At 40.9% G+C, this 24,589-nt stretch overlaps 1 protein-coding gene across 1 annotated transcript in view; it reads right to left on the bottom strand.

The window, feature by feature from the left end:
• LOC132835556 (uncharacterized) overlaps positions 1–24,589 on the bottom strand; it is a 207,312-nt gene that overhangs the window by 171,459 nt on the left and 11,264 nt on the right. The window contains exon 2 of the mRNA XM_060854836.1: positions 11,677–12,572. Coding sequence (XP_060710819.1) covers positions 11,677–12,572 — 896 coding nt within the window. The remainder of the gene's footprint in view (positions 1–11,676; positions 12,573–24,589) is intronic.

Genomic DNA, 24,589 nt, shown 5'->3' with positions numbered 1-24,589 from the left:
CGGAGTTGAGTGGCCGTACCTTTTCTATACTCTGGAGCAGTTTGGATAAAGGTTCTCTACGGTGGCCCTTTTGCAGTGGTCATCAGCAACGATCAAGCAATTTAAAATATTTTTAGGGTCAGCCAGCAGGGCTGTTCCCTTTTACCATTGCTTTTTACGTTGGAGATTGAACCATTGGCGGAGGCCATTCGTGGGGATCCCAATATATCAGCTCCAGAAGTGGGGTCAAAATTACATGAGATTTTGATATATGCAGACAATGTCCTAATGTTTTTGACAAATCCAGCAACTTCAGTGCCTCGCCTGATACAATGCATTTGTGTATTTGGCGCTTTTTTGGGGTACAAGATTAATTTTGAAAAATCAGAAGGTATGCCTATGGATGGTCTTATGAAAGAGCTAGGTCTTGAGGGTGACTATAGATTCCTCTTAGGTGGTCACAGGGTTTTTTTTGTCTATTTGGGCATATTCATTACTCCAGTTCTGGATTGGCTGTTCAACACCAATAATGGGAAGCCCCTCCTGTCTTGTGGTTGGGTCGGATAACGTTTATTAAGATTAATATTCTCCTCCATTTGCTATACCCTATACGGATGCTCCCCCTGATTTTCAGTAAGGAAACTCTCAGGAGGCTAAACGGTTGGTTCAGCTCCTTTCTTTGGGTCCATAAGCAACCCCTTATTAAATTAGCCAAGCTGCAAGTACCTCTCACATTTCTTTTATTTTGGGGTGGGGGTGGTGGTCATTCTAGACATTACGAATGACCAATTAAGCTCGCTTTTGTCCTATGTGAGGGATTGGGTTTGTGGAGATCCTGTTTCAATATGGCTAGATATCAAAGCCTCCTAGGCAAGGTGCCCCTTTACCAGTTTGCTGTTTTTGGACAAAATGATAACAGGTAGGGAATACTGCCATAATCCAACGGTTATCAATATTGTTAAAGCATGGAGGGCAATATTGGCAAAACATCTTTGTTTACACCTTTAATGAGTGTGCCGGGTTTTCAAGCGGGTATGATAGATTCAGGATTTAAACGTTGGGCAGCTAGGGGTGTATCTTGCATGAGTGACTTATTTGAGGGAGACGTAATGATGTCCATCGATCAGTTAGCATGGAAGTAAGTAAAAGTTATCTGATAGAGACTTCTTTAATTTTTTTTCAAGTTAGGGATTTTATTCAAAAGACTACACTTTTGACCGATCCCTACAAATCAGGCATTAGGTTGGGGGGGTGCTAAGAGTATACTTTCTGACAGTACTTTCAGCATGTCCCAAGTGCAAGGTCTATACGGCACTCTTACCCATCGTCTCTGATCTTGTGATAGGTTTCAAACATATTGGAGTGCTGCGATGGGCACAATGGAGGAGATTTTGGGTCTAAGGATGGAGAAGGACTCGCTTGAATATCCGAAACCCCCCCCAGGCCTGTCAGGTCGATGGAAGATCATAATGGAGCATATTCCATTGGATTTTCGCACAAACATGGTACACCACAAAACTGAGAATTTTTATAAGACATGGCAGCCCTTTTTGGAATACCTGGTCACAGATTTATCTGCCACATCAACATGGGCTTTTATATAGCCATAACAATATCCAGGGAGGAGGAACTGTGAACGTATGAGTGTTTTGTTTGGCTGGGCTGAGTTATTACTATTTATTTATTAGTTTGTTGTTCATTATTTATTTATTTAGTTAAATAGCCAGTTTGGGTTTTTTTATTTTATACATTTGTATGTGAGGGTGGGTTGGGTTTTTTTTCTTAGGTTTTTGTAATGTTTTGAATTGTATTGTTTTGTACTTGTAATATTAAAAAATGTATTTTTCCAATAAAAATATATTTTGAAAAATGTATTGTACCACCTGAACTGTGGAACTGCACTACATTGTGACATACATCTGTCTTTAAAAATGTAACTGGTGTTTTGAGAGTACATTTTGAGCTCTGTTGTACTTCTAACAGCAGGGCTAGCTACAACTTGGTCAGTGACCTCAGTATTTTGAGGTGATGAGTAAAGAAACAATGTTCACACCAAAGTAATAGGACAACAGAAAAAAAGGTTTGCGACGGTCTTAGCAATCTTGCAGTTCCAAAGATCAGAATTCACCAGCTATTTCAGTTTTCCAATGTTTCATTTTAATATTTCAAACCATACTCATAAATTACAAGTAATGTATTTTCAATTACAATAAAGCAAAAGAAATGCCCACATGTAGACAACCACCATATTCTGTACAGTGCCAACATCTTTCTCATCGGAAGATTATCTTAAAGTGGTCACATAAGAAAGTATTGTGCGTGTTCATTTATTTTCCCGTTATCATGAATAGCTCAGGCTTTGTATAATACATTCACATAGTTATTTCTTTGTTAGGTTATCAACCCTGAGTGATAAAATGTGACAGATGCCCAGATGGGACTGTTTACTTATAATCCACTTAACCAGATTATATCTCAGTAAGCATTTGTTTAGACCCCTTCGGTCTTTCATGTGTTACGTCAGCTGTGGATACTTATGCTTATGAACTTAGAGCAACTTTATTGTACAATTCTACCAGCATCTTGAAATTAGTGTAGTTTAATAAAAGTTGAAAATCTGGACAGAATATGGATAGAGAAAATATAGATAATTGGTCTTAGTCAAGGAACTGACTGCATCACTAACAAATACAATTGACTCAAAAAGATGTGGTATTGAGGGGTGCACCCTGATTACATCACAAACTAGCTTAACACCTGTCAGCCTAAAAAAATTCAATTTGCACATTTAGTGCCTTTCACAATGATGTTCCAAAGCACATTACACCAATGAAGTATTCTAAGTGCAGTTACTGTTGTAATGTAGGAAACATGGTAGCCAACTTGTGCACTGCAAACTTCTATAAACATTATTATACTTCTGGCTGAATTGTGTGTGAATTTTCATCTATTAGCTCAGAATCTTCAAATGTGTTTCTATTTCCTACAAAACAACAAAAAGCACACCACTTACAAGCAATTCTAATTAAACAATCTTTTGCCCAGCCATCTGTCACCATTTAGCTTTAAATCCTTTATTATGGTTGAATGTTCAATCAGATTAGAACATTTGCTAAATATTATATTACAGAGGGAAAACCAAATTACTATGCTACACATGCCCAAACTAGTAAAAACCTGAACATGGCTGAATTTCATTCTTTCCTGTTGAACACAAAACACCCACATCTACAAACCAGTCTCGATTCTCTAATCCAAAATGTTAATTTTATGTATTAAGTAATTTTGGATATTAGACCACAAAAGTATGCTTAGGAAAAAGGTAAAAGTCATAAAATGATCTTCGAGCTCTGACTACCAATAGCTGAACTTCTTTTGTTTAGTCAAATTTCCTTTTAAAACATTTTGGTACAAACACTTCGTGAAACCCAGAAATCAGAGAGAAAAAAATTTGTTCCCAAAAACTTTCCTGCATACAGTTTTTGCCACAAAGTACAACCACAGCCCTTGATACAAACAACCTCGTTATACCAATTCAGTCTGGTAATAATAGTCGAAAGGTTTGCTCCTATTTATTGTGTTCACTTGATTACTGCCTCACAGAAATGATTGTGTCCTGCAAGTGCTTATTTGATTTCCACTGATGCACTAATAATGAAACATTGGGAATAGGAAATATCATGGAGAGTTGTGAGGTGCTGATGATGATAGTGCAACAGAACACAATACAAAAAGCAGAACTTTGGTAGAGCTGAAACTTACCCAGAGTGACAGTGGCATAGTTAAGTCAGGAAATAACAAGACAGTGAATGAGAGATTGAGACTGAGGTGGCAGTAGGCAACATTATGCATTTGGAAACAACTAGCTTTTAGGATAGCGAACACAGACCAAAATTCACCATGGGTTCAGCAAAACGCCAAAGATAATGAGTTTGGCTCAACTAAGATGATGGCTAAGAAGGTGATACAAATGACATCCAGTGTACACAGGTTCTGGACCAGCACAATGTCAATAACTTTGTTACAGGAAATTAGAAATTCTCCAAAATTGGTAGACATACAAGTTGTCCGACAATGCAGAGTGATGTTGGAGACGACACGTTGCGTATTATTAAGACATATCTGGTATCTGCACATGATGCTATCAAACAATAGTAGGTATGTGGCAAAGAAGAGGTGTTCCTAAATAGGTTAGGATGTAAGCAGGATTGTCTTGACGTCATCATTGGAAATTCTCCTGCAGTGTTTAAATTGACAAATGTGAAAGCCGCCATGCTGGACAACATGGAAAAACAGTGGAGAAAGGTGACATCAAGAAGAAAAGTATATGGCAGTCACAGTAAGTTTTATCTGTAACTGATTAACATTATCACAGTCAGTAGTAGAATATATGTTTTATCTCACTCATGTATTCCTTCTGTTTGTCATCAGTGAGGGAAGGCACAGCATCAGGCAGAGACAACATTTGGGAGCAAGGGGGTGAGGTGAAGTCTCCAGGCTTACTGATTTTCATGGTTCACTTTCAAAGATGCCATCAAAGCACTGATGCTTTGTAATTGGGAATGGAAGGATTAGAGTCTCTGCCTCTCTCTATCCCACAACAGTTCATAATTAAAAACATTTTCACATTTTAAACCATCAAAACATATCATAATTACAAACGGTTTTCCCTGGAGTGTCAGAGACTGAGAGGTGACCTTATAGATATTTAGAAAATCATGAGGGACATGGATTGGGTAAGTGGTCTTTTCTCTGGGGTGGGGGAAGTCTAGAACTAAAGGGCATAGGTTTAGGGTGACAGTGGAAAGATTTAGATGGGACCCAACGGGCAATATTTTCATTCAGGGGGAGGTGAATGACCTGCCAGAGGAAGTGGTGGAGGCTGGTACATTCACAACATTTAAAAGGCATCTGGATGGGTACAAGAATAGGAGGAGATTACAGGGATATGGACCAGATGCTGGCAAATGGGAGTAGATTAATTTAGAATATCTGATTGTCATGGACGAGTTGCACCGGAAAGTCTGTTTCGGTACTGTACATCTCTATCATTCTTTGTTTCAGAAAAACACATTCCACCCAAATCAAATAACAAAGACACTGCCTCTGCACATCAGATTCCATTACTCACATTCTGAAGTATTCAAAACATATGACTGGCAATTACTTTCGGCAGTATTTCTTCATTCTCTTGACTCAACCTCACTTTGAAAATGCTTCAAAGTTCACTTGAACAAACAACATAAGATAGATCACTAGGCCATGGAGCAGCTCAAGCCTGTTCTACTCTTCATTATGATCAAGCTGATCTTTGGACTCAACTCCACTCTCTCCTATCTGGTCCCCTGTTCAACTGCAAGAAATCAAAAAATTGCCTGTCTCAAATCGAGCAGCAACAACTCTGTGGGGTAGAAAATCAAAGATTTATTGAAGGTACTTTTCACTGCAATCCTAAATGATAGTTCCTTTATCCAGAGAATATGCCTCAGTGCTTATTTGAGATACCTTGACAGTGGAAGTAACCGCTCATCGATTACCCTGTCAAGACTCTTCAAAGTCTTATACATTTCTTTGAAATCATAGAATCCCTACAGTGTGGAAACACGCCATTCAGCCCATTGCCACACTAACGTTCTGAACAGCATCCCACCCAGACTCACTCTCTACTCTATTCCTGTAATCCTGTTTCTGAACTCCAGACAGTAGAAGCTCAGGATGTAGGTTTGTTCACTGAACTGCAAGGTTTGTTTTCAGATGTTTCGTCACCATACTAGGTAACATCTTCAGTGAGCTGCTGAATGAAGCACTGGTGGTGTAATCCACTTTCTATTTAATGTTTGCATTTCCTTGGGTTGGTGATGTTATTTTCTGTGGTGACATCATTTCCTATGGTGATGTCATTTCCTGTTCTTTTTCTCAGTGGGTGGTAAATGGGATCTAAGTCAATGTGTTTGTTGATAGAAGCATAGCATTCCGATCAGAATTCTAGGAATTTTCGTGTCTCTGTTTGGCTTGTCCTAGCATGGATGTGTTGTCCCAGTCAAAGTGGTATCCTTCCTCATCCTTATATAAGGATACTAGTGAGAGTGGGTCATGTCGTTTTGTGGCTAGTTTATGTTCATGTACTCTGGTGGCTAGTTTTCTGCCTGTTTGTCCAATGTAGTGTTTGTTACAGTTCTTGCAAGGTATTTTGTAAATGATATATGCAGACAGCAAGCAAAACTAATATCAACCTGAGCTACAAGTCTTCTCAAAACTTACTAGAAGAAGCTCAATTTACTCAGCCTTGCATCACAGAACAATTGTCTCAGCCCAGGTACCCAAATTAGCAAATCTTCAGTGCACCATCTCTAATACAAGCAAGGCCCAAACTGTATTCCACGTGCAACGTTTCAAAATTCTGTACAACTTATTACAACACTTTATTTATATATTCTAAACCATAGCAAATCAGGGCCAACATACCACTTGCCTTCATAGCTGGACATGCATATTAACCTTGTGTTCCTTACACAAATACACTCAAGTGCCTCTGGGTAATGTTTACAAGTTTAATACATTTTCAAAAACATTGTTTCTTTACTCTTATGAACAAAGTGAATAACTTCACGTTTCGCCACATTATATTCCATCTGCCACATTGTTATCTATTCATTTGAGTTAATAACGTCAGCTTGCATTCACAACTTGCACTCACACACCGTTTTGTATCAACTGCAAAAATATACATTTCTTTCTGTATCATTAAATCATTAATATTTATTGTAAATAACTGAGAACCAAGCACTGATCCTTGCAGCACAACACTGGGAGTAGAAAGTATGAGGCTTTTTGCCAGGGTGGAGGGGTCAATTATGAGGAGACACAGGTGCAAGATGGGGTCGGGTGGGGGAAAAGAGTTTAAAAGAGGTGGCCAAAGGGTGTTGAGTGCCTGGAACGTGTTGCCAGAGGAGGTGGTGAAAGTAGACACAAGAACAGAATTCAAGAATTACCTGGAAGAATGCACGAATAGGAAAGGAATAGAGGGATACGGATCCTGGAAGTGCAGACAGTTTTAGTATGGAATGACAAAACGTGTCAGCACAGGCTTGAAGGGCCTGTTCCTGTGCTGTACTGCTCTTTGTCCTTTGTTCACTAGCCACAGTCTGTCAACTTGAAAGCAGCCTGTTTATCCACACTCTTTGCTTCCTGTTCATTAACCTAGCCTCTCTCCATGCTGATACATTATCCCAACTTCATGAGCCCTAATCTTGTGTACTGTGTGTATGGCTCCTCATCTTTTAGAAATTACACACATCATAACAACCAGCTCCCCTTTATCCATCCACTAAAGTTTTGAAGATGTGACTAGTACATTTGTATAACAGAATTTCACTTTTACAAAAAAGGTGTTGACTTCGTCAGACTGAGATGCCATTTTCTAAAAGGTTTCTATGATTTGTTTACTAGGCTTTAGATATTGTTCAAATACAAATAAATGATCATATGATAGATGAGCAGAATTAAGTCAGTTGGTCCATCAAGTCTGCTCTGTTATTTGATCATGGCTCGTGGTTCTCGACCCCTAAACCCTCGATTCCCTTACTAATCAAGAACCTATCTCTGTCTTAAGTACACTCAATCACTTGGCTCCACAGTATTCTGCTGCAATGAGTTCTATAGATTCGCCACACTCTAGCTGGAGAAATTCCTCCTCATCTGAGTTCTAAAGAATTGTCCTTTCACTGAGGCTTAGCCCTCCTGCTCTTGGAAACATCATCTCCACATCCACTCTATCCAGGTCTCAGTATTTTCTAAGTTTCAATGAGGTACACTCTCAACCTTCTAAACTCCATCGATTTAGGGAAGGCAATGGCCTAGTGGTATTATCACTAAACTATTAATCCAGAAACCCAGGTAATATTCTGGGCACCCGGATTCAAGTCTCGCCATGGCAGATGGTGGAATGTGAACTCGTAAAATAAAAGAAATCTGGAATTAGAGTCTAATAATGTTCATGAAATCATTTTCAAATGTTGGAGAAACCCATCTCATTCATTAATGTCCTTTAGGGAAGGAAATATCCCGTCTTTAACTGGCTTGGCTATACGTGATTCCAGATCCGCAATGTGGTTCACTCTCAACGGCCCTCTGGGCAATTTATTCTGGCCTGGCCAGTGACATCCACAGCCCATGAATGAATACAATCTATAAAAACTCCTCCTCATACGTCAATCCCTTCATTCCAGAATCATTCACACAAACTTCCTCTGGACCCTCCCCAAAGCCAGCATGTTCTTCCTTCGATACAGGACCTAACACTGCTCACAACATTCCAGATACGATCAGACCAGAGCCTTATATAGCCTCAGCAGTACATCACTGTTCCTATATTCTTGCCCTCTTGAAATGAATGCAAACATTGCATTTGCCTTCCTAATGATGAACTGAACCAGCATGTTAACCTTAACAGAGTCCTGAATTAGGACTCCCAAATCCTTTTGTGCTTCAGGTTATGAAGCCTTTCCCCGTTTGGAAAATATTTTTTTGTCTATATTCTTCCTACCAAAGTACAAAAGCTAGAACTTCCCAGATTGTATCCCGTCTGCCACTTCTTTGCCCACAATCTAGGCCTAAGTCCTTCTGCAGCCTCCCCACTTCCTCAACATTGCCTGTCCCTCCAGCTAGCTTTGTGTCACCTACAAACATAGTAACAATGCCCTCAGTTCCTTCATCTAGATTGTTAAATGTATCATGTGAATAGCAGTGGTCCCAAAACTGACCCTGTGGAATTCCACTAATCATCGGTTGCCATCCTGAATCTCTGTGTTCTGCCAGTTAGCCAGTCCTTTATTCATACCAGTATATTTCCTCAGCACTATGGGCTCTTATCTTATTTAGCAGCCTCCTGTGTGGCACCTTGTTAAAGACCAGCTGGAAATTCAAAAAGATCACATCCACTGGCTCTCCTTTGTCTACCTTGCTTGTCAATTCTTCAAAGAATTTTAAAACAGGTTTGCCAGGCATGACCACCTCTCAAGGAAACTATGCTGACTTAGATCTATTTTATCATGCACTTCCAAGTGTTCTGCAATCTCTTCCCTAATAAGAAATTCTCAAATCTTACAGATGGTTGCAGTCAGGCTATCCTGCCTATAGTTTCTTATCTTCTGCCCCCCTCCCTAATCATAAGTTACATTAACCAGTTTCCTAGTCCTCTGAGATCCCCCCTGACCTGTGATTCCCTCAAAGATCACCAACAATGCCTCCACAATCTGCTTCACAACTTTGGACTGTAGTTCATCTGGTGTGGGTGATTTACCCACCTTCAGACCTTTCAGTTTCCTAGCACCTTCTCCTCAGTGATGGCCACTACACTTACTACTGCCCCGATTCTCTTTGGATTTCTGATATGCTAGGTGTCTTCCGTAGTGATGACTGATGCAAAGTCTCTATTCAGTTCTCCATCATTTCTTTCTTTCCCATTACTACTACTCCAACCTAATTTTCTAGCGGCCCAATGTCCACTCTTGTCTCTGCCTTACTTTTTATATGTCTTAAAAAAACTTTTGTAGCCTTCTTTGTATTACTAGGTAGGCTACCCTAATAGGAGAAAGAGCGGACTGCAGATGCTGGCAATCAAAGTCAAAAAGTGTGACGCTGGAAAAGCACAGCCAGTTAGGCAGCTAGAGGAACAGCATCCAAGGAACATAATCTCTTCATCATGTTCCTGATGAAGACATTATGCTCAAAACATCGACTATCCTACTCCTCGGATGCTGCCTGAACAGCTGTGCTTTTCAAGCACCACATGTTTTGACTCAGAGTACCGTAATATTTCATCCTCCCCTCCCCATGCTTTTTTTAAAAAAAGTTACCCTCTGCTTGTTTTTAAAAGGTTTCCCAATTCTCTGCTTTCCAGCTAATCTTCAACATATTGGACGCTTTTTCTTTTGTTTTTATATTATGATTTCCCTTTGCCTTGTCCTCCCTTTAGACTGTTCCTTCTTTCTTGGAATGAATTTCTGTTGTGCATCCTGAATTACCCAGAGAAACACCAACGACTGCTGGTCCACCACCTTCCCTGCTGGATCATCTTCCAATCAACACTGGCCTGCTCCTCCTCATGCCTTTAGGTTGGAAACAGTCAGTCAACGAAACTGAAATAGTCTATGACTTGACAATGTCACAGAAACTGACTGTGCTGCATATGCTCAGACTGTAAGAATGTCCTTTAGCTAATGACATCACCACTCCAGGCAAAATGGAGTCTGAGCCCAGAGGTTTGGAAGGCTTAAGGCCTCTATGTAAAAACTTTAATGGAACGATTTAAAGCAATAATAAAGAGAATTCATTTGGTAAATTTCTCTTATTTAAATTCATTTTATAAAGCATTACTAAAATCAGAAATGTCAGTTTGAAATTAAAAACTAGACTTTCCAAAAAGCTGTTTCGATTGACTGAGTCGATTCCTCAAGATTTGGAACATAGAACATAGAACAGTACAGCACAGAACAGGCCCTTCAGCCCACGATGTTGTGCCAACCACTGATCCTCATGTACGCACCTCAAATTTCTGTGACCATATGCATGTCCAGGAGTCTCTTAAATGTCCCCAATGCCCCTGCCTCCACAACTGTTGCCGGCAACGCATTCCATGCTCTCACAACTCTCTGTAAAGAACCCGCCTCTGAACTTTCCTCCAACCAGCTTAAAACTACGACCCCTCGTGTTAGTCATTTCTGCCCTGGGAACTGGTCTCTGACTATTGACTCTATCTATGCCTCTCATTATCTTGTATACCTCAATTAGGTCCCCTCTTCTCCAATGAAAAACGTCCGAGCTCAGTCAACCTCTCCTCATAAGATAAGCCCTCCAGTCCAGGCATCATCCTGGTAAACCTCCTCTGAACCCTCTCCAAAGCATCCACATCTTTCTTATAATAGGGCGACCAGAACTGGACGCAGTATTCCATGTGCGGTTTAACCAAAGTTTTATAGAGCTGCAACAAGATCTCACGACTCTTAAACTCAATCCCCCTGTTAATGAAAGCCAAAACACCATGTGCTTTCTTAACAACCCTGTCCACTTGGGTGGCCATTTTAAGGGATCTATGTACTTTCACCCCAAGATCCCTCTGTTCCTCCACACTACTAAGAATCTTATCCTTAATCTTGTACTCAGCATTCAAAATCGACCTTCCAAAATGCATCACCTCGCGTTTATCCAGGTTGAACTCCATCTGCCACCTCTCAGCCCATCTCTGCACCCTGTCACTGTCCCGCTACAGCCTACAAAAGCCCTCTATAAAAAGTAGTAAGAGATTTGTGATGTGGGTTGCCATTGAAAATCCACATATATGAAATATTTATAATGTTGAATATTCACAGAAAGTAACTCAGTTGAGATTTGTGAACAATTAAGTGGCATTTGTAAAATCAATGCATACGTGCCGCCAGTTAGAAGTATCACCATAAGTGAGCTTGACAACACATCAGTAGTAAAGTGACACTGCATAAGTATAGGTCCTTTTTCTCACCATGATAATGCCACAGATGTTTTATATTATAAACTAACATCTTGATGGTAGGGTGCAGTTTCAGAAAAAAATGTTTTTGTGCTGCTGTTATAATTGGTTGAAAAACGTTATAAATAAGCGTTTCTCAAATGATTAAATGAAAGCATTTACGATTTCAATAAATTATAAGCGATTCTCACCATTTTGTAGATGCCCTTTATCATTTAAATCTGAAAGTAACCAGCCTGAGTTAGCAGGCAAATCCCTTACGCAAGTTGTAGGCTCAGGTATTAATTCTGCCTGATGTTCTTCATTGCTTTGCAAATCACAATCCATAAGTATCATCGTAGTATCTTCCGTATTTGAAGACACTGCTTCCATTGCCCTAAAAAAGACTGAACGCAAAGACTCTGCTGCAAAGTACCTAGTGTCCGGTTCACACTCTTTAAAAACAGGTCCTAGAAGTAAAACTGAATAATGGCGTACAAAGTTTAAAAGATAAGAGATTAAGTTTTTTTCCAAACAATACGTTGTTTTGGAACACTTAAATTTATCGGGGCAGTCCAACCTCGTAAAACACTGAGATAATGCAAACTTTCCACAACACTGCAAGTCCCGCTTCTCCCCAGGAACACTGCAAAGTATCCAAGCTGCAAGTCGCAAATGCGTTGACCTTTCACATTCTAATTCTGGCACATGGATCACACAACACTGGTTTCCAGGAGCCGGGTACAAACTGCAGCCAGCGTGACTCGCAAGGACAGGGGGCCAGCAACTCCACGTTCTTCTGCTGAGCGAGAGCGGTGACGGACTGCAGGAGCACCTGAATATCCTGCTGGCGTCCGGATCGCCCCTGCGACATGTTGCAAGCTGACGGACGGCTAAGAAGCAGCAGCAACGGATACGGCCGAGCATTGAGCGCGAGAACCTGCCGGGGAAGGTGGCGGGCTCTGACCTCGGGTCCGGAGTCCGAGAGGCGCGAGCGGCCCGGGCCCGGGTTCCAATCCGGGAGAGGGGCGGAGATGGTCCTCCAGCTACGGCGGCGCGCGAGGGCCGCACGCGGTCACATTCGGATCCTGTTCCCAGGCTCTGTTTGCTGCAGCCTCAGGTGCGACTGTGGCACGGCCACATTTCTCGCAAGAGGAAAGAATGTCAGCCAAATGAGCGGAGAGCCCCATATCTGTCCACGCATGGCACAGGCTTTCCCAAGTTTCTTTTTTTAACCGATAATTTACATAATATAGATTCTAGATGTTGCACTGCCACAATAAGCAACGAGATAAGCAATTTCAGTTGTTATCCCATCCCAGTAATTAGTCTGGATTGGTATACGGTGATCTTGCAATTACAAGCCTACACGGTAATTCATTCGGAAATTGAAAAGTAACGCGAACTCTATGTCATCTTTCACACCTACAAGATGAGGAGAATTTCTTCATTCAAGATGTTGATCTGTGAAGTTCTCTACCACAAAATGCTAAGGAGGTCTAGCCAGAAATAGACTGAATAGATGTAGATAAGCAAAATACTGCAGATGCGGGTAATCTGAAATAAGAACTACAAAAATGCCAGACAATGTCAACAGTTCAGACAACATATATGAAGATAAGAGTTAACATTTAGAGTCATAGAGATGTACAGCATGGAAACAGACCCTTCGGTTCAATCCGTCCATGCCGACCAGATATTCCAACCCAATCTAGTCCCATCTGCCAGCACCCGGCCCATATCCCTCCAAACCCTTCCTATTCATAAACCCATCCAAATGCCTCTTAAATGTTGCATTTGTACCAGCCTCCACCACATCCTCTGGCAGCTCATTCCATACACGTGCCACCCTCTCCGTGAAAAAGTTGCCCCTTAGGTCCCTTTTATATCTTTCTCCTCTCACCCTAAACCTATGCCCTCTAGTTCTGGACTCCCCGACCCCAGGGAAAAGACTTTGCCTATCTATCCTATCCATGTCCCTCATAATTTTGTAAACCTCTATAAGATCACCCCTCAGCCTCCGACGCTCCAGGGAAAACAGCCCCAGCCTGTTCAGCCTCTCCTTGTAGCTCAGATCCTCCAATCCTGGCAACATCCTTGTAAATCTTTTCTGAACCCTTTCAAGTTTCACAACATCTTTCCGATAGGAAGGAGACCAGAATTGCACGCAATATTCCAACAGTGGCCTAACCAAAGTCCTGTAGAGCCACAACATGACCTCCCAACTCCTATACTCAATACTCTGACCAATAAAGGAAAGCATACCAAACGCCTTCTTCACTATCCTATCTACCTGCGACTCCACTTTCAAGGAGCTATGAACCTGCACTCCAAGGTCTCTTTGTTCAGCAACACTCCCTAGGACCTTACCATTAAGTGTATAAGTCCTGCTAAGATTTGCTTTCCCAAAATGCAGCATCTCGCATTTATCTGAATTAAACTCCATCTGCCATTTCTCAGCCCATTGGCCCATCAGGTCCAGATCCTGTTGTAAGCTGAGGTAACCCTCTTTGCTGTCCACTACACCTCCAATTTTGGCGTCATCTGCAAACTTACTAACTATACCTAAATGCATTTATGTTAATGACAAAAAGTAGGGATCAATGATGTTTCAAAAGAACCAACCAACCAATCCCCAAGGGAACCTTACAATAATAATTTATTCAAATTTGATAAATAACCTATCACTCTAACTCTCTTTCCTGTTACAAGACCAAAGTTGGTGATGACACTTTGCTATCAAGTACATTACATGGCAAAAGTGAGAGATTAGAGTTGAGAGTGTGGTGCTGGAAAAGCACAGCAGGGCAAGCGGCATCCGAGGAGCAGGAGAATCTCCTGCTCCTCGGATGCTGTCTGACCTGCTGTGCTTTTCTAGCACCCCACTCTCGAGTCCATTATAAGGCCCATTGTCAAAAGATCTTTGAAGTCCATATACTTTACAATTAATGAAATGTTTGGCACAGGAGCCAAGTTGTTCATAGCAGGGTCCAACAAAGAGCAAAATCATCATGATCATGTAAATTGTTTCAAAGGTGCAGTTTGACAGATAACCAGGACACCAAGAAGAACACTCTCAATCATTTAAATAGTATCATTTTTACGTATACCTGAGAGAGCAGACACCATTTACATTCTCACTAATCGTGCAGTACTGCACTGAAGGTTCTGAAGTGGGACATGAACACGAAACTTTCCAAAAAGACCAGGGAAACAGTACTGAAACTAAATGCAAAATTTTACATATGTTGAAAATCTTAATACTGAAAATGCTGTAAACCCTTTATAAAATAGACAAGCAGCAGGCTGGAAGAACACAGCAAGTCAGGCAGCATTAGGAGGTGGAGAAGTCAATGTTTTGGGTGTAACCCTTTTTCAGGCCGTGGGGGTGGCTGTAGGGGGAGCTGCAGATAAAGGGGTTGGTGGGGGCAGGGTGGTGAAATGGGGATAGGTGAAGACAGGTAGAGGGTACAACCTGGTTGGTCAATGGAAGGAATGAATCCAGTTGGTGGCAGGGAGCAGTGAAAAGGAGGGGGAGGGAGGCTATTTGAAACTGGGAAACTCAATGTTGAGTCCGCCGGGCTTTAGGCTGGCATCCTATTTTGAGCAAAATCCATCAACAAACATCCTTTGGATCAAGGAATGGGAAACGCTGGAAGTGAACACTTCAGTTTACTTGTGACTAACCTCATTTGTCCAATGACAGGCTTTAAAATCACAAGAAAAGCAAAGGTTCAGGACAAACTTTCACTGTGAAAGCCTCAGTGCAACCACCTCATGAATTTAAGAAGAGAAATAAGATGCAAGTTTTGTGTTAAGACACTGAAATTTGGCCAAGCGGGCTTTTGGAAAAAGAGGAAACCAGTAGAGGCAGCTAATCAACTGGTCTTGTTCTTAGTGACAAAGAAGTCTCAAGAGCTTGCTGCACTAAACTAAAGATGACAGAAGGATGTTTGACCCAACTCAGCTCATTCTCCCTCTCTGTTCCCACTATAGCACCCAACTGCATTACGAACTCCCCTTTGTTTCTGTCTCCATTGCCTAGTCACCAGATTCTTACACAAAAAAAATCTAAAAAATATGTATTACCCTTTGCAGAGGGAAATACATCCTAATATTTCATTCAAATTCAAAACTTGTATATGTTGCTGTGACATCTGTGACCTGTGTTTTTTTTCAGCCTTGAAAGTCTTTTATTTATTTCGTTCATGGCAACTCAGAACTTTGCAGCATTGTAAGAAGTTTAAAATGTCTGTATGAGCTAGAAGATCAGTTTGTTTCCCTGTATTGCAGGAAATACACTTGTTGACTAACTTTAATGGGCAGTCTCAGCTCCTCACAGGGTGAATTGTTTAACAGGTATAAAGATATATGCTATCATCGGTGCTGCCAGGCCAATGTTTGGGACAAGCTATCTTGCTGCATTGTTTCAAGGTATAAACTTTAAAATCAAGAAAACTTCTCAGGCAATTTCTGTATTGTATTTGGGCCTCAGCGTTTTACAATTTGAAGTTGGCAGTTAGGAAGGCAAATCCAATGTTTTAGGTTAGATTACTTACAGTGTGGAAACAGGCTGTTCGGCCCAACAAGTCCATACCGACTCTCCGAAGAGCAACCCACCCAGACCCATTCCCCTACATTTACCCTTCACCTAACTCTACGGGCAATTTAGCACGACCAATTCACCTAACCTGCACGTTTTTGGACTGTGGGAGGAAACCGGAGCACCCGGAGTAAATCCATGCAGACACGGGGAGAATGTGCAAACTCCACACAGACAGCCTGAGGTGGGAAATGAACCTGGGTCTCTGGCACTGTGAGGCAGCAGTGCTAACCACTGCGCCACTGTACCGCCCATGTTGTCATTCATCTTGAGAGGACTAGGATATAAAAGCAGGGATGGGCTTTTGAAGCTTTATAAAACTCTGGTCAGACCACATTTCGAGTATTGTGAGCAGTTTTGGGCCCCATATCTCAGGAAAGATGTACTGGACCTGCAGTGGATCCAGAGGAGGTTCACAAGAATGATCCCAAGAATGAAATGCTTAACGTATGAGGAACGTTTGAGGACTCTGAGACTATTCTCGATGGAGTTTAGAAAGATGGAGTGGGGGGGGATCTGATGAAACTCACAGAATACTGAATGGCCTGGACAGAGTGGACATTGGGAAGATGATTCCATTAGCAAAGGAGATGACCCAAGCTCACAGCCTTCGAGGTTCTTTATCTAAATGCATATAACATTATAACAAGATAGATTAGTTGACAGTCCAAATCAAAATTAATACATTAATAATTATAATTAATTATTAATTACAATTATTAATTGAGATGTGGATATAGGATAACCAAAATTGAGAACTCAATTTTCAAGAGTATTCTGCATTCCAGAAGAACAGACAGAAAGGAAAAGGAAGGTATGAGTGCAGTTGTGAATAGTGATATCAGTCATAATGTAGATTCAGTCTGGGTGGAAACAAAGAGTAGAAAAGAAAAGAGTCTATAAATGGGATTTTCATATCGGCTTTTGAAGAGTTACATCAATTCAGACAAAGTACAAATCAGGAAACAATGTACAGAAAGGGCACTACAACCATCATAGGTGATATTGGTCTTCATTTTAACTAGACAAATCAAATTCACAAAGATGATTGTTCTTATAAAAAGGCACCAATTTAAGACTGAAATAAGAAGGAATTGCTTCTCTCAAAGGGATAAGAGTCTTTGGAACTCCTTGCCACAGACAGCTGCGGAAGCAGAGCCCTTGTTAATATTTAAGGCTGAGATAGTAAGATCCTTGATCACCTTTCCCTAGATCCTGTTCTTCCTAAACCTTGTACCTTTCAATAACCTACAGCTGACAATTGGTCCTTAGCTAGGAAACATAGAAATCTGAAATTAAAGCAGAAAATGCTGGAAATACTCAGGCAGTAACTGTAGAGACAGAAAGAGCTATTGGTATTTTCTGATTTATTTTCAAAACATGATGGCAGGTGCAAAAAACACGCAAGAACCCCTGGCCATCATAAGCAGCAAAAGCTGCAACCTCATGTCTATCATAGCTAAGAAATTGTTTGATGGGTTTCTCAGCACATCACTGTCTCATCCTGCCTGAAGCTGCCAGGCAATCAGTGGCCAATAGCCACTCTGCACAGCAGTACTAATTTAAAGACTAAGCTGGTGGCAGCACAGCAGTGTTAAATTCTAGGAACAGCAAATAAGGATGGTGATTTTTTTTTGAGGGGACATCTTGCAGAAGGGGCCATGGAGAAAGGATATCAGATTCAAGGACAGAGGATTGACTGTCAACAGCCAATCCCTAAACTCAACCATCCCCACAATTATCACTGGATTGGGGGGGGAAGGGAGGGAGGTGGGGGTGAAGGCAATATTCCCCAACCCCAGTAATCAGACCGTACCGTTTTCCCAATTGGAATGGCTGCACCTGTTGTTGCCAGCCAGGAACACAGTTATTTGCAGCTTGAAGCAGTCCTTAAGTCATCAGCAGCCAGATAAGAGTCAAGTTTAAGCTTTCCTGCTCAGAATTTCTGTGGTGATTGAAGACAATGAGTATCTTCTCAATGCTAATCCACTTAGTTATCTTCCCCTGCTACCACCTTCCACAGTATGTCTTGCAAGGAGAAGATTCTGTTCAGAGTTTCAACTGATAACCGCATTAACCCAACATGTGAACGTTGTTTCTCTTGTCCAGATGTTGTCTGGCCCACTGAGTATTTTCAGCATGTTTTGTTCTTACATTAGTGCTGAGTTAGGACGAGTTCTGACATAAGCTTGTGTTACATAAGGAAGCTTAGCCGCCAGAAAGTGGAACTGCCCTCGTTATCAATCAGGGCTGGGCTTCAAAATGTCATTTTGAATTGTTTGTTTCTAATCCCCCGCACCATCTGCTATCCATGACTGGGGTCACTAGTTTATGGTGATTCCCTCAGGATTTTGTGGAATTTCAATTTTTTTTATCAATGTTTTGGAGTTTTTTTCTATTCTGTCACTTCTCAATGAGCATTAAAAGCCTGTCACCTTTTTCAGAACATATGTTCTCAATCTAAATATTTATTTGAACATCTTAAGTCAAGTTTATAAATATTATTTCATTTATATTCAAATAAATTGTCCCTTAAGAAGTAAAATAATCCTAAGAACAGTTTGTGTGAATGGCTGCCATGTTACCTTAGTGAACCTTGTGTTTGTTCAAAATTAGAGCTGAAAATGTGTTGCTGGAAAAGCGCAGCAGGTCAGGCAGCATCCAAGGGGCAGGAGAATCGATGTTTCAGGCATGAATCCTTCTTCAGGAAGGGCTTATTTTGTTCAAAATTAAAACATTAATGATCCAAAGTCACTCCATTTTGGGAATTTAAGTCATTGAGAAGTCATAAACCAGAAGAGATCACGTTTGAACAACCTGCTTCTTATTATTGATTACAGAATGTTGATACTGTGCATGGGTTATTATCTTCTACATGTTTGCATTCCACTCAGTGAACCCAAGCTATGTCAAGTACTTAAGTCTTTGAAATTGACTTTGGAACTATACCTCATTCACTAGGGACTAAAGAGGAAATCAAATAAAAATGCACTGATAGAGTCCTTAAGTCAGATGATTTGTGTCTATTTCTCATTCTTATGTTCCATAGTACTTTTTCTTATTTGCACCTGAAATGGTAAGTGAAGAATGCAAATGGGATCCATCGGAGTTCATGAAATTAAAATGCTTCAAGTATTGATTACTTTTTATTAATGAATTATCAGCATTGAATTACTTAACTTTTTATCTGAAATGTAATAAATCTGTAAGGGGATATGTTTCATACCAACAACATACTCATGGCTAATTTCAGTTTTAGCTTGAACATGGATATTATCTGAACTGTAGTTCAGAGATAAGTCCGTGAATAATTTATCAGTTATCAGAACTCCATTTCATAGTTCAAAACTAACCATTGTAGTTGTTTCTGTACCCATTGTATATTTGCAGAGGGAGTCATACTAAATTTGTTGAAGCTATTCGCTTGCTTATCCATTGGTGCAATCATTAGCACTTAAATGCCATGTAAATTTGATATCAGCAGCCAAACGACCTGGAAATCTGTGCATTCACTATAAAGATAGTCGAGTCTGGACCATACAAAAGCAAACTGATAGACATGCAAGCAAAAGAGAAACAGTTCTGGAGTTTTGCATTTCACTCTCTGGTAACAATATAATATTATTCAATAATATTTTCTGTCCTTGTATAGAATTAACATCACTGAAGCACGATTTCTTTCCACAGGCAATGGCACAAGGGCAGAAAAATTAATCTTTCAAATCTTCCTTTGGAAAATTAAAGAAACATAGGTAGAATTATCTGAGGTACTCAGTAAACTTGATCAAAGGGTAGAGGAGACCATCAATATTATCAGGACTGTGATATGTCCAACTGGCTCCATGGATATCTGGTTGATCACCATGGAGTAGTGTCTGCCAGATATGCACACGAACTTGGTCAATAGTGTTCTGCACCTGGGTGAAAATCTCCAACATCTCAGAGGAAGACTATGAAGAACTACACTGTGGAGAAAATGGTGTCAGTGATATCCCTGAAGCATCAAAGGTCAAAGATTGGGAAATGTTATAGAGGTCCTCAGTGTTTCCTTTAAAAAAGCAGCTAAAGTGTGATTGCTACTGAGTCCTACACACCACAAATTCTCCTCCATCAGATGAGAAATCATGGGTTAGACCTTCCTTAATTCAGACAGTTGTAGAAAATAACAAGATGGCTTGCTAGATTCGGAAGATTACTGTTCTTCCTGGGTTTTTCTAATTGTCTAATTCTCACTGTTGCGCTAAGTGCACAAGGATTCCAGTGACAGCATTCACCATTTTAGATCTGTGAACATAATATCTGTGTAGTATGTCAGAAAGTTAACACAGTTTTATCTAATGAACTCTTACCGCACATTCATCACAATGAAGTCTCATGTTACACGCACATATAGTGCAGCATGGAGTCTTCTCAAGGAGGACACTGTCACATTTTCATAAGGAGCTGTGAGAAATGTCACCTTATAAAACTGTACAACAAAACTTTGTACAACAAAATTTAAATGCTACACTGGAAAGAAGAATGCTGCTAGTAAGTCACTGTGATAATAAACACTCCCAAGAAAAGAATCCCTTACAAATCACAGACCTTTACTCCTTGACTCAAAATTCAGTGTGTGAATCAGGCAGCTGTAAACCATTGTCTTCTAGTGCTAACTATGAATGAGGTTGTGAAGTGAAAACATCACGTTCTGCTTTGAGGTGCCTTGTTCTCATTTCAGTCACTTGGCTGACTTGACAAGAAGGCAATTAGAGTGCAAAATGCTTGGGACAATAATTTGTGTGCATTATTGGATAATGGATGACCTGTTCACAAACTGCAGAGTGAAGCCAAATGGGTGGCATTTCTTAATCAGCAGAGGGATGATTACTGCTATTGATGCTAATAGAACCTCAAATTACAAAAGTTTTACTCTGCCCCTTAAAGAAAAACTTTATAGGAGAAGGAGGAAAGGCATCTGGGTGAGCATATGAATAGGAAGGGTTTTGAGGGCTGTGGATCAAGTGCTGGCAAATGGGACTAGATTAATTTGGGATATCTGGTTGGCATGGATGCATTGGACTGAAGGATCTGTTTCTGTGCTGTACACCTCTATGCCCCTAAGGAGGAGAAGGAGAAGAGCATTATGGGCCAGAAATATTAACTCTGTTTCTATCTTCATAGAAGCTGTCAGACCTGCTGTGATGTTCTATTTTTAACTTCAGATTTCCTGTTTCTGCTGTATCTTGCTTCTGTTATAGCCACAATTTACTCTGCCTCTTTGGATGTGGTGTCAGCCATTTTGTGCAGCTGTTGCACACCTTATTTTTGATTCAACATAGTAAGGGTCCACCTTTGTTGCAGGACCCACCTATGACATCCAAATGTTGCCCACCTCATCCTTCATGGTCTCTGTTCTGTTCCTTATTTATGTCCATATGACCTTACACTCTTTCCTCTTACCCCTGTTTAGGATGAGCCACTTTGAAATAACTATTACTTTCCTCACTTTACCCCCAGAACCCATCACTTTGGAAGTTCCCAAGCCCTTCTTGGCCCTACATCCACCCCTTGCAAAGGGCAGAATTACTGTGACCTGTTTGGCTCCCCTTTTTGGACCTCATATTCTTTCCAATTTATGATGACATAATGTTATCCCTTATCAAAAACATGACTCCCCCTCCTCTCTTTCCCCCCTTTCTATCCTTCCTATCGCTTTTATATCCTAGAACATTAAGCTGCCAGTCCTGTCCATCCCTGAGCTACATCTCTGTAATTGCTATGAAATCCTAGTCCCATGTTCCTAGCCATGCCCTGAGTTCATCTGCCTTTCCTGTTAGGCCTCTTGCATTGAAATAAATGCAGTTTAATTCACCTTGTTCTCTGCTTTGTTCCTGCCTGTCCTGACTGTGCAACTTGCTCCTTTTCCCAATGGTCCCAGTCTCAGACTGAACTCTTTCCTCACTATTTCCCTGGGTTCCATCCCCCCCCCACCTTACTAGCTTAATTTCTCCCAAACAACTCTAGCAAATCCCCTGCCAGTATTTTAATCCCCTTCCAATTCAGGTTCAATCCATCCTTCTTATACAGGTCACTCATACCCCAAAGGAAATTCCAGTGATCCAAAAATGTGAACCCTTTTCCCCTGCACCAGCTCCTCAGCCACGCATTCATCTGGGTAAAAACAATGACTGCAGATGCTGGAAACCAGATCCTGATGAAGGACTTTTGCCCGAAACGTCGATTTCACTGCTCATTGAATGCTGCCTGAACTGCTGTGCTCTTCCAGCACCACTGATCCAGAATCCATGCATTCATCTGCTCTATCCTCCTATTCCTAAACTCACTAGCTCATAGCACCGAGAGTAATCCAGATATTACTACCCTCAAGGATCTCCTTTTTAAATTCCTGCCTAACTTCCTATGTTTTCCCTTCAGAATCTCATTCTTTTTCCTTCCTATGTTGTTAGTTGCATTGAGTACAATTGATGTTGGTCCAATTCCCCTTTAAGAATATTCTGTCGAGAGTACCTTGATCCTGGCATCAGGGAGGCAACACACCATTCTAATTTCTCGCTGCTGGCCACTGAAACGTCTGCCTCTGACTAGATAGCCCCCTATTTCAATGGATCGCTTGGAACTTGACGTACTACTCATACATTAGAGCCTTTCTTGGTACCAGAAACTTGGCTGTTCATGCTACATTCCCTCGAGAGTCCATCACACCCTGCATTTTCCAAAACAGCATACTTGTTTGAGATGAGGATAGCAACAGGAGGCTCCTGCACTACCTGCCTCCTTCTCCTACCATACATAGAATCATAGAATCCCTACAGTGTGGAAACAAGCCATTTGGTCCAACAAGTCCACACCGACCCTCCAAAGAGAAATCCTTCCAAACCCATTCCACTACTAGTCTACATTTATCCCTGACTAATAGAGCCTAAACACCCCTGAACACTATGGTCAATTTAGCATGGCCAATTCACCTTTGGATTGTGGGAAGAAACTGGAGTACTCGAAGAAAACCAACACAGACACTCAGAAAATGTGCAAACTCCATACAGACAGTCACCTGAGGCTGGAGTTGAACCAGGTACCTGGCACTGTGAGGCAGCAGTGCTAACCGCTGAGCCACCATGCTGTTTTCTTGATACACTGAAAAAAAATGTAAGTATCATAAAAGACAGTTTAAACCACATGTAGATGTAAAAAAGGTTTGGATATGGTATTGCTTTGTGGATGAGTTATTTGCCCAATCTTCCAAGGATCTCACTGCAACGTGAAGCAGCAGTAATCTGTACCACATTGTCTCCCAAATAACATAAGCAAAAAATGAAGCAAATTCAGCATTCATTTTCGTGCTCGCTTTGGGTGCTTGCTCTGAACAAATTTGGTATTTTTGCAAATAGCCAACCATGAATACATTTGAAAAGTAATTAATCATCTGTGAACTGCCTTGAATAATTTAGATACTGTAAACATGCAAGATGCTTTGTTTTCATTTTAACATCTCACTATGATGAGCAATCCTAAAATAAATGGGAAGATTAGGAAATTGATACAAATTGAAAGGATACTCCTCACTGCCGCGAATGTCTACCACTAGTAGTTTGGGCTTCCCTGATTTTGTCTTTGTGATGAGCATCTTGGAGCTTGTGGCTCCCGACAAGTCACAAAGATTAATTCGATCCTTTGCAGAAGTCCGTGGTGATAGTTCAGTCTTCAGTTCATTTAATCGAGTGGATTCACGAGAGAGATCAGTCCTGGCTGTAACCCATCTACCTGACTGTGTCTGCAGTTTTTCTCCCTTCCTAAGACTGCCATCCATCACACCCCCTAGCTTCTGTAAATTCCTCATTGCCTCTAACTGCCGATCCAACCCACCCATGCAATCTGATAGGATTTGCAACCAAACACACTTAATGCAGGCATAATCATCGGTAACATGGAAACTCTCCCTAATCTCCCACATCCAACAGGAAGAGCATGTCACTCTATTAGAGGTCACCCTTTGCATCTTAACAGTCTGCAGAAAATAGCACTGTAATACTGCTCTAAAAAACATTACTCCAGGCTCACTTACTACCTATGTTTTATATTTTTTAATTTTAATCAAGAGACAGATTTCAATTAAACATATAACTATAAAGAACCCACTCTACTTACTATTAAAAGCCATCCACTTATCTGTTCCTGTGCTAAGTACTCCCTTACAAAGGTTCCTCTAAGGTCAGCTGTGAATTTAACTGTTTGTTAATTATTTTTAGATGAACTCCGATGTCAGAAGTATTTGAACTCAAACAGCAAAGGCAGTAGCTGTGCAGATCCACTCCTGTGTCAGACAGCAGTGTTTGTTTGTTTCTTCCTTCCTTCCTTTCTTTCTTTCTTTCTCTCACTAACCATGTGGTCTCTGCCTACATTCTCCTCCTCCTCTTTAAAGTGCCGTTGTTTTGATCAATATTCCCCAACGTTCCAAAACAATGCACCATCTTACAAAACAGTAATTACTGCTCCTGGGATTTGAGGAAATCACTTCCAAC

Source organism: Hemiscyllium ocellatum, chromosome 3, assembly GCF_020745735.1.
Source record: "Hemiscyllium ocellatum isolate sHemOce1 chromosome 3, sHemOce1.pat.X.cur, whole genome shotgun sequence".
NCBI classification, from domain to species: Eukaryota; Metazoa; Chordata; class Chondrichthyes; order Orectolobiformes; family Hemiscylliidae; genus Hemiscyllium; species Hemiscyllium ocellatum.
The sequence above is the reverse complement of the archived record's forward strand: the minus strand, read 5'-3'. Positions and strand labels throughout refer to the sequence as shown.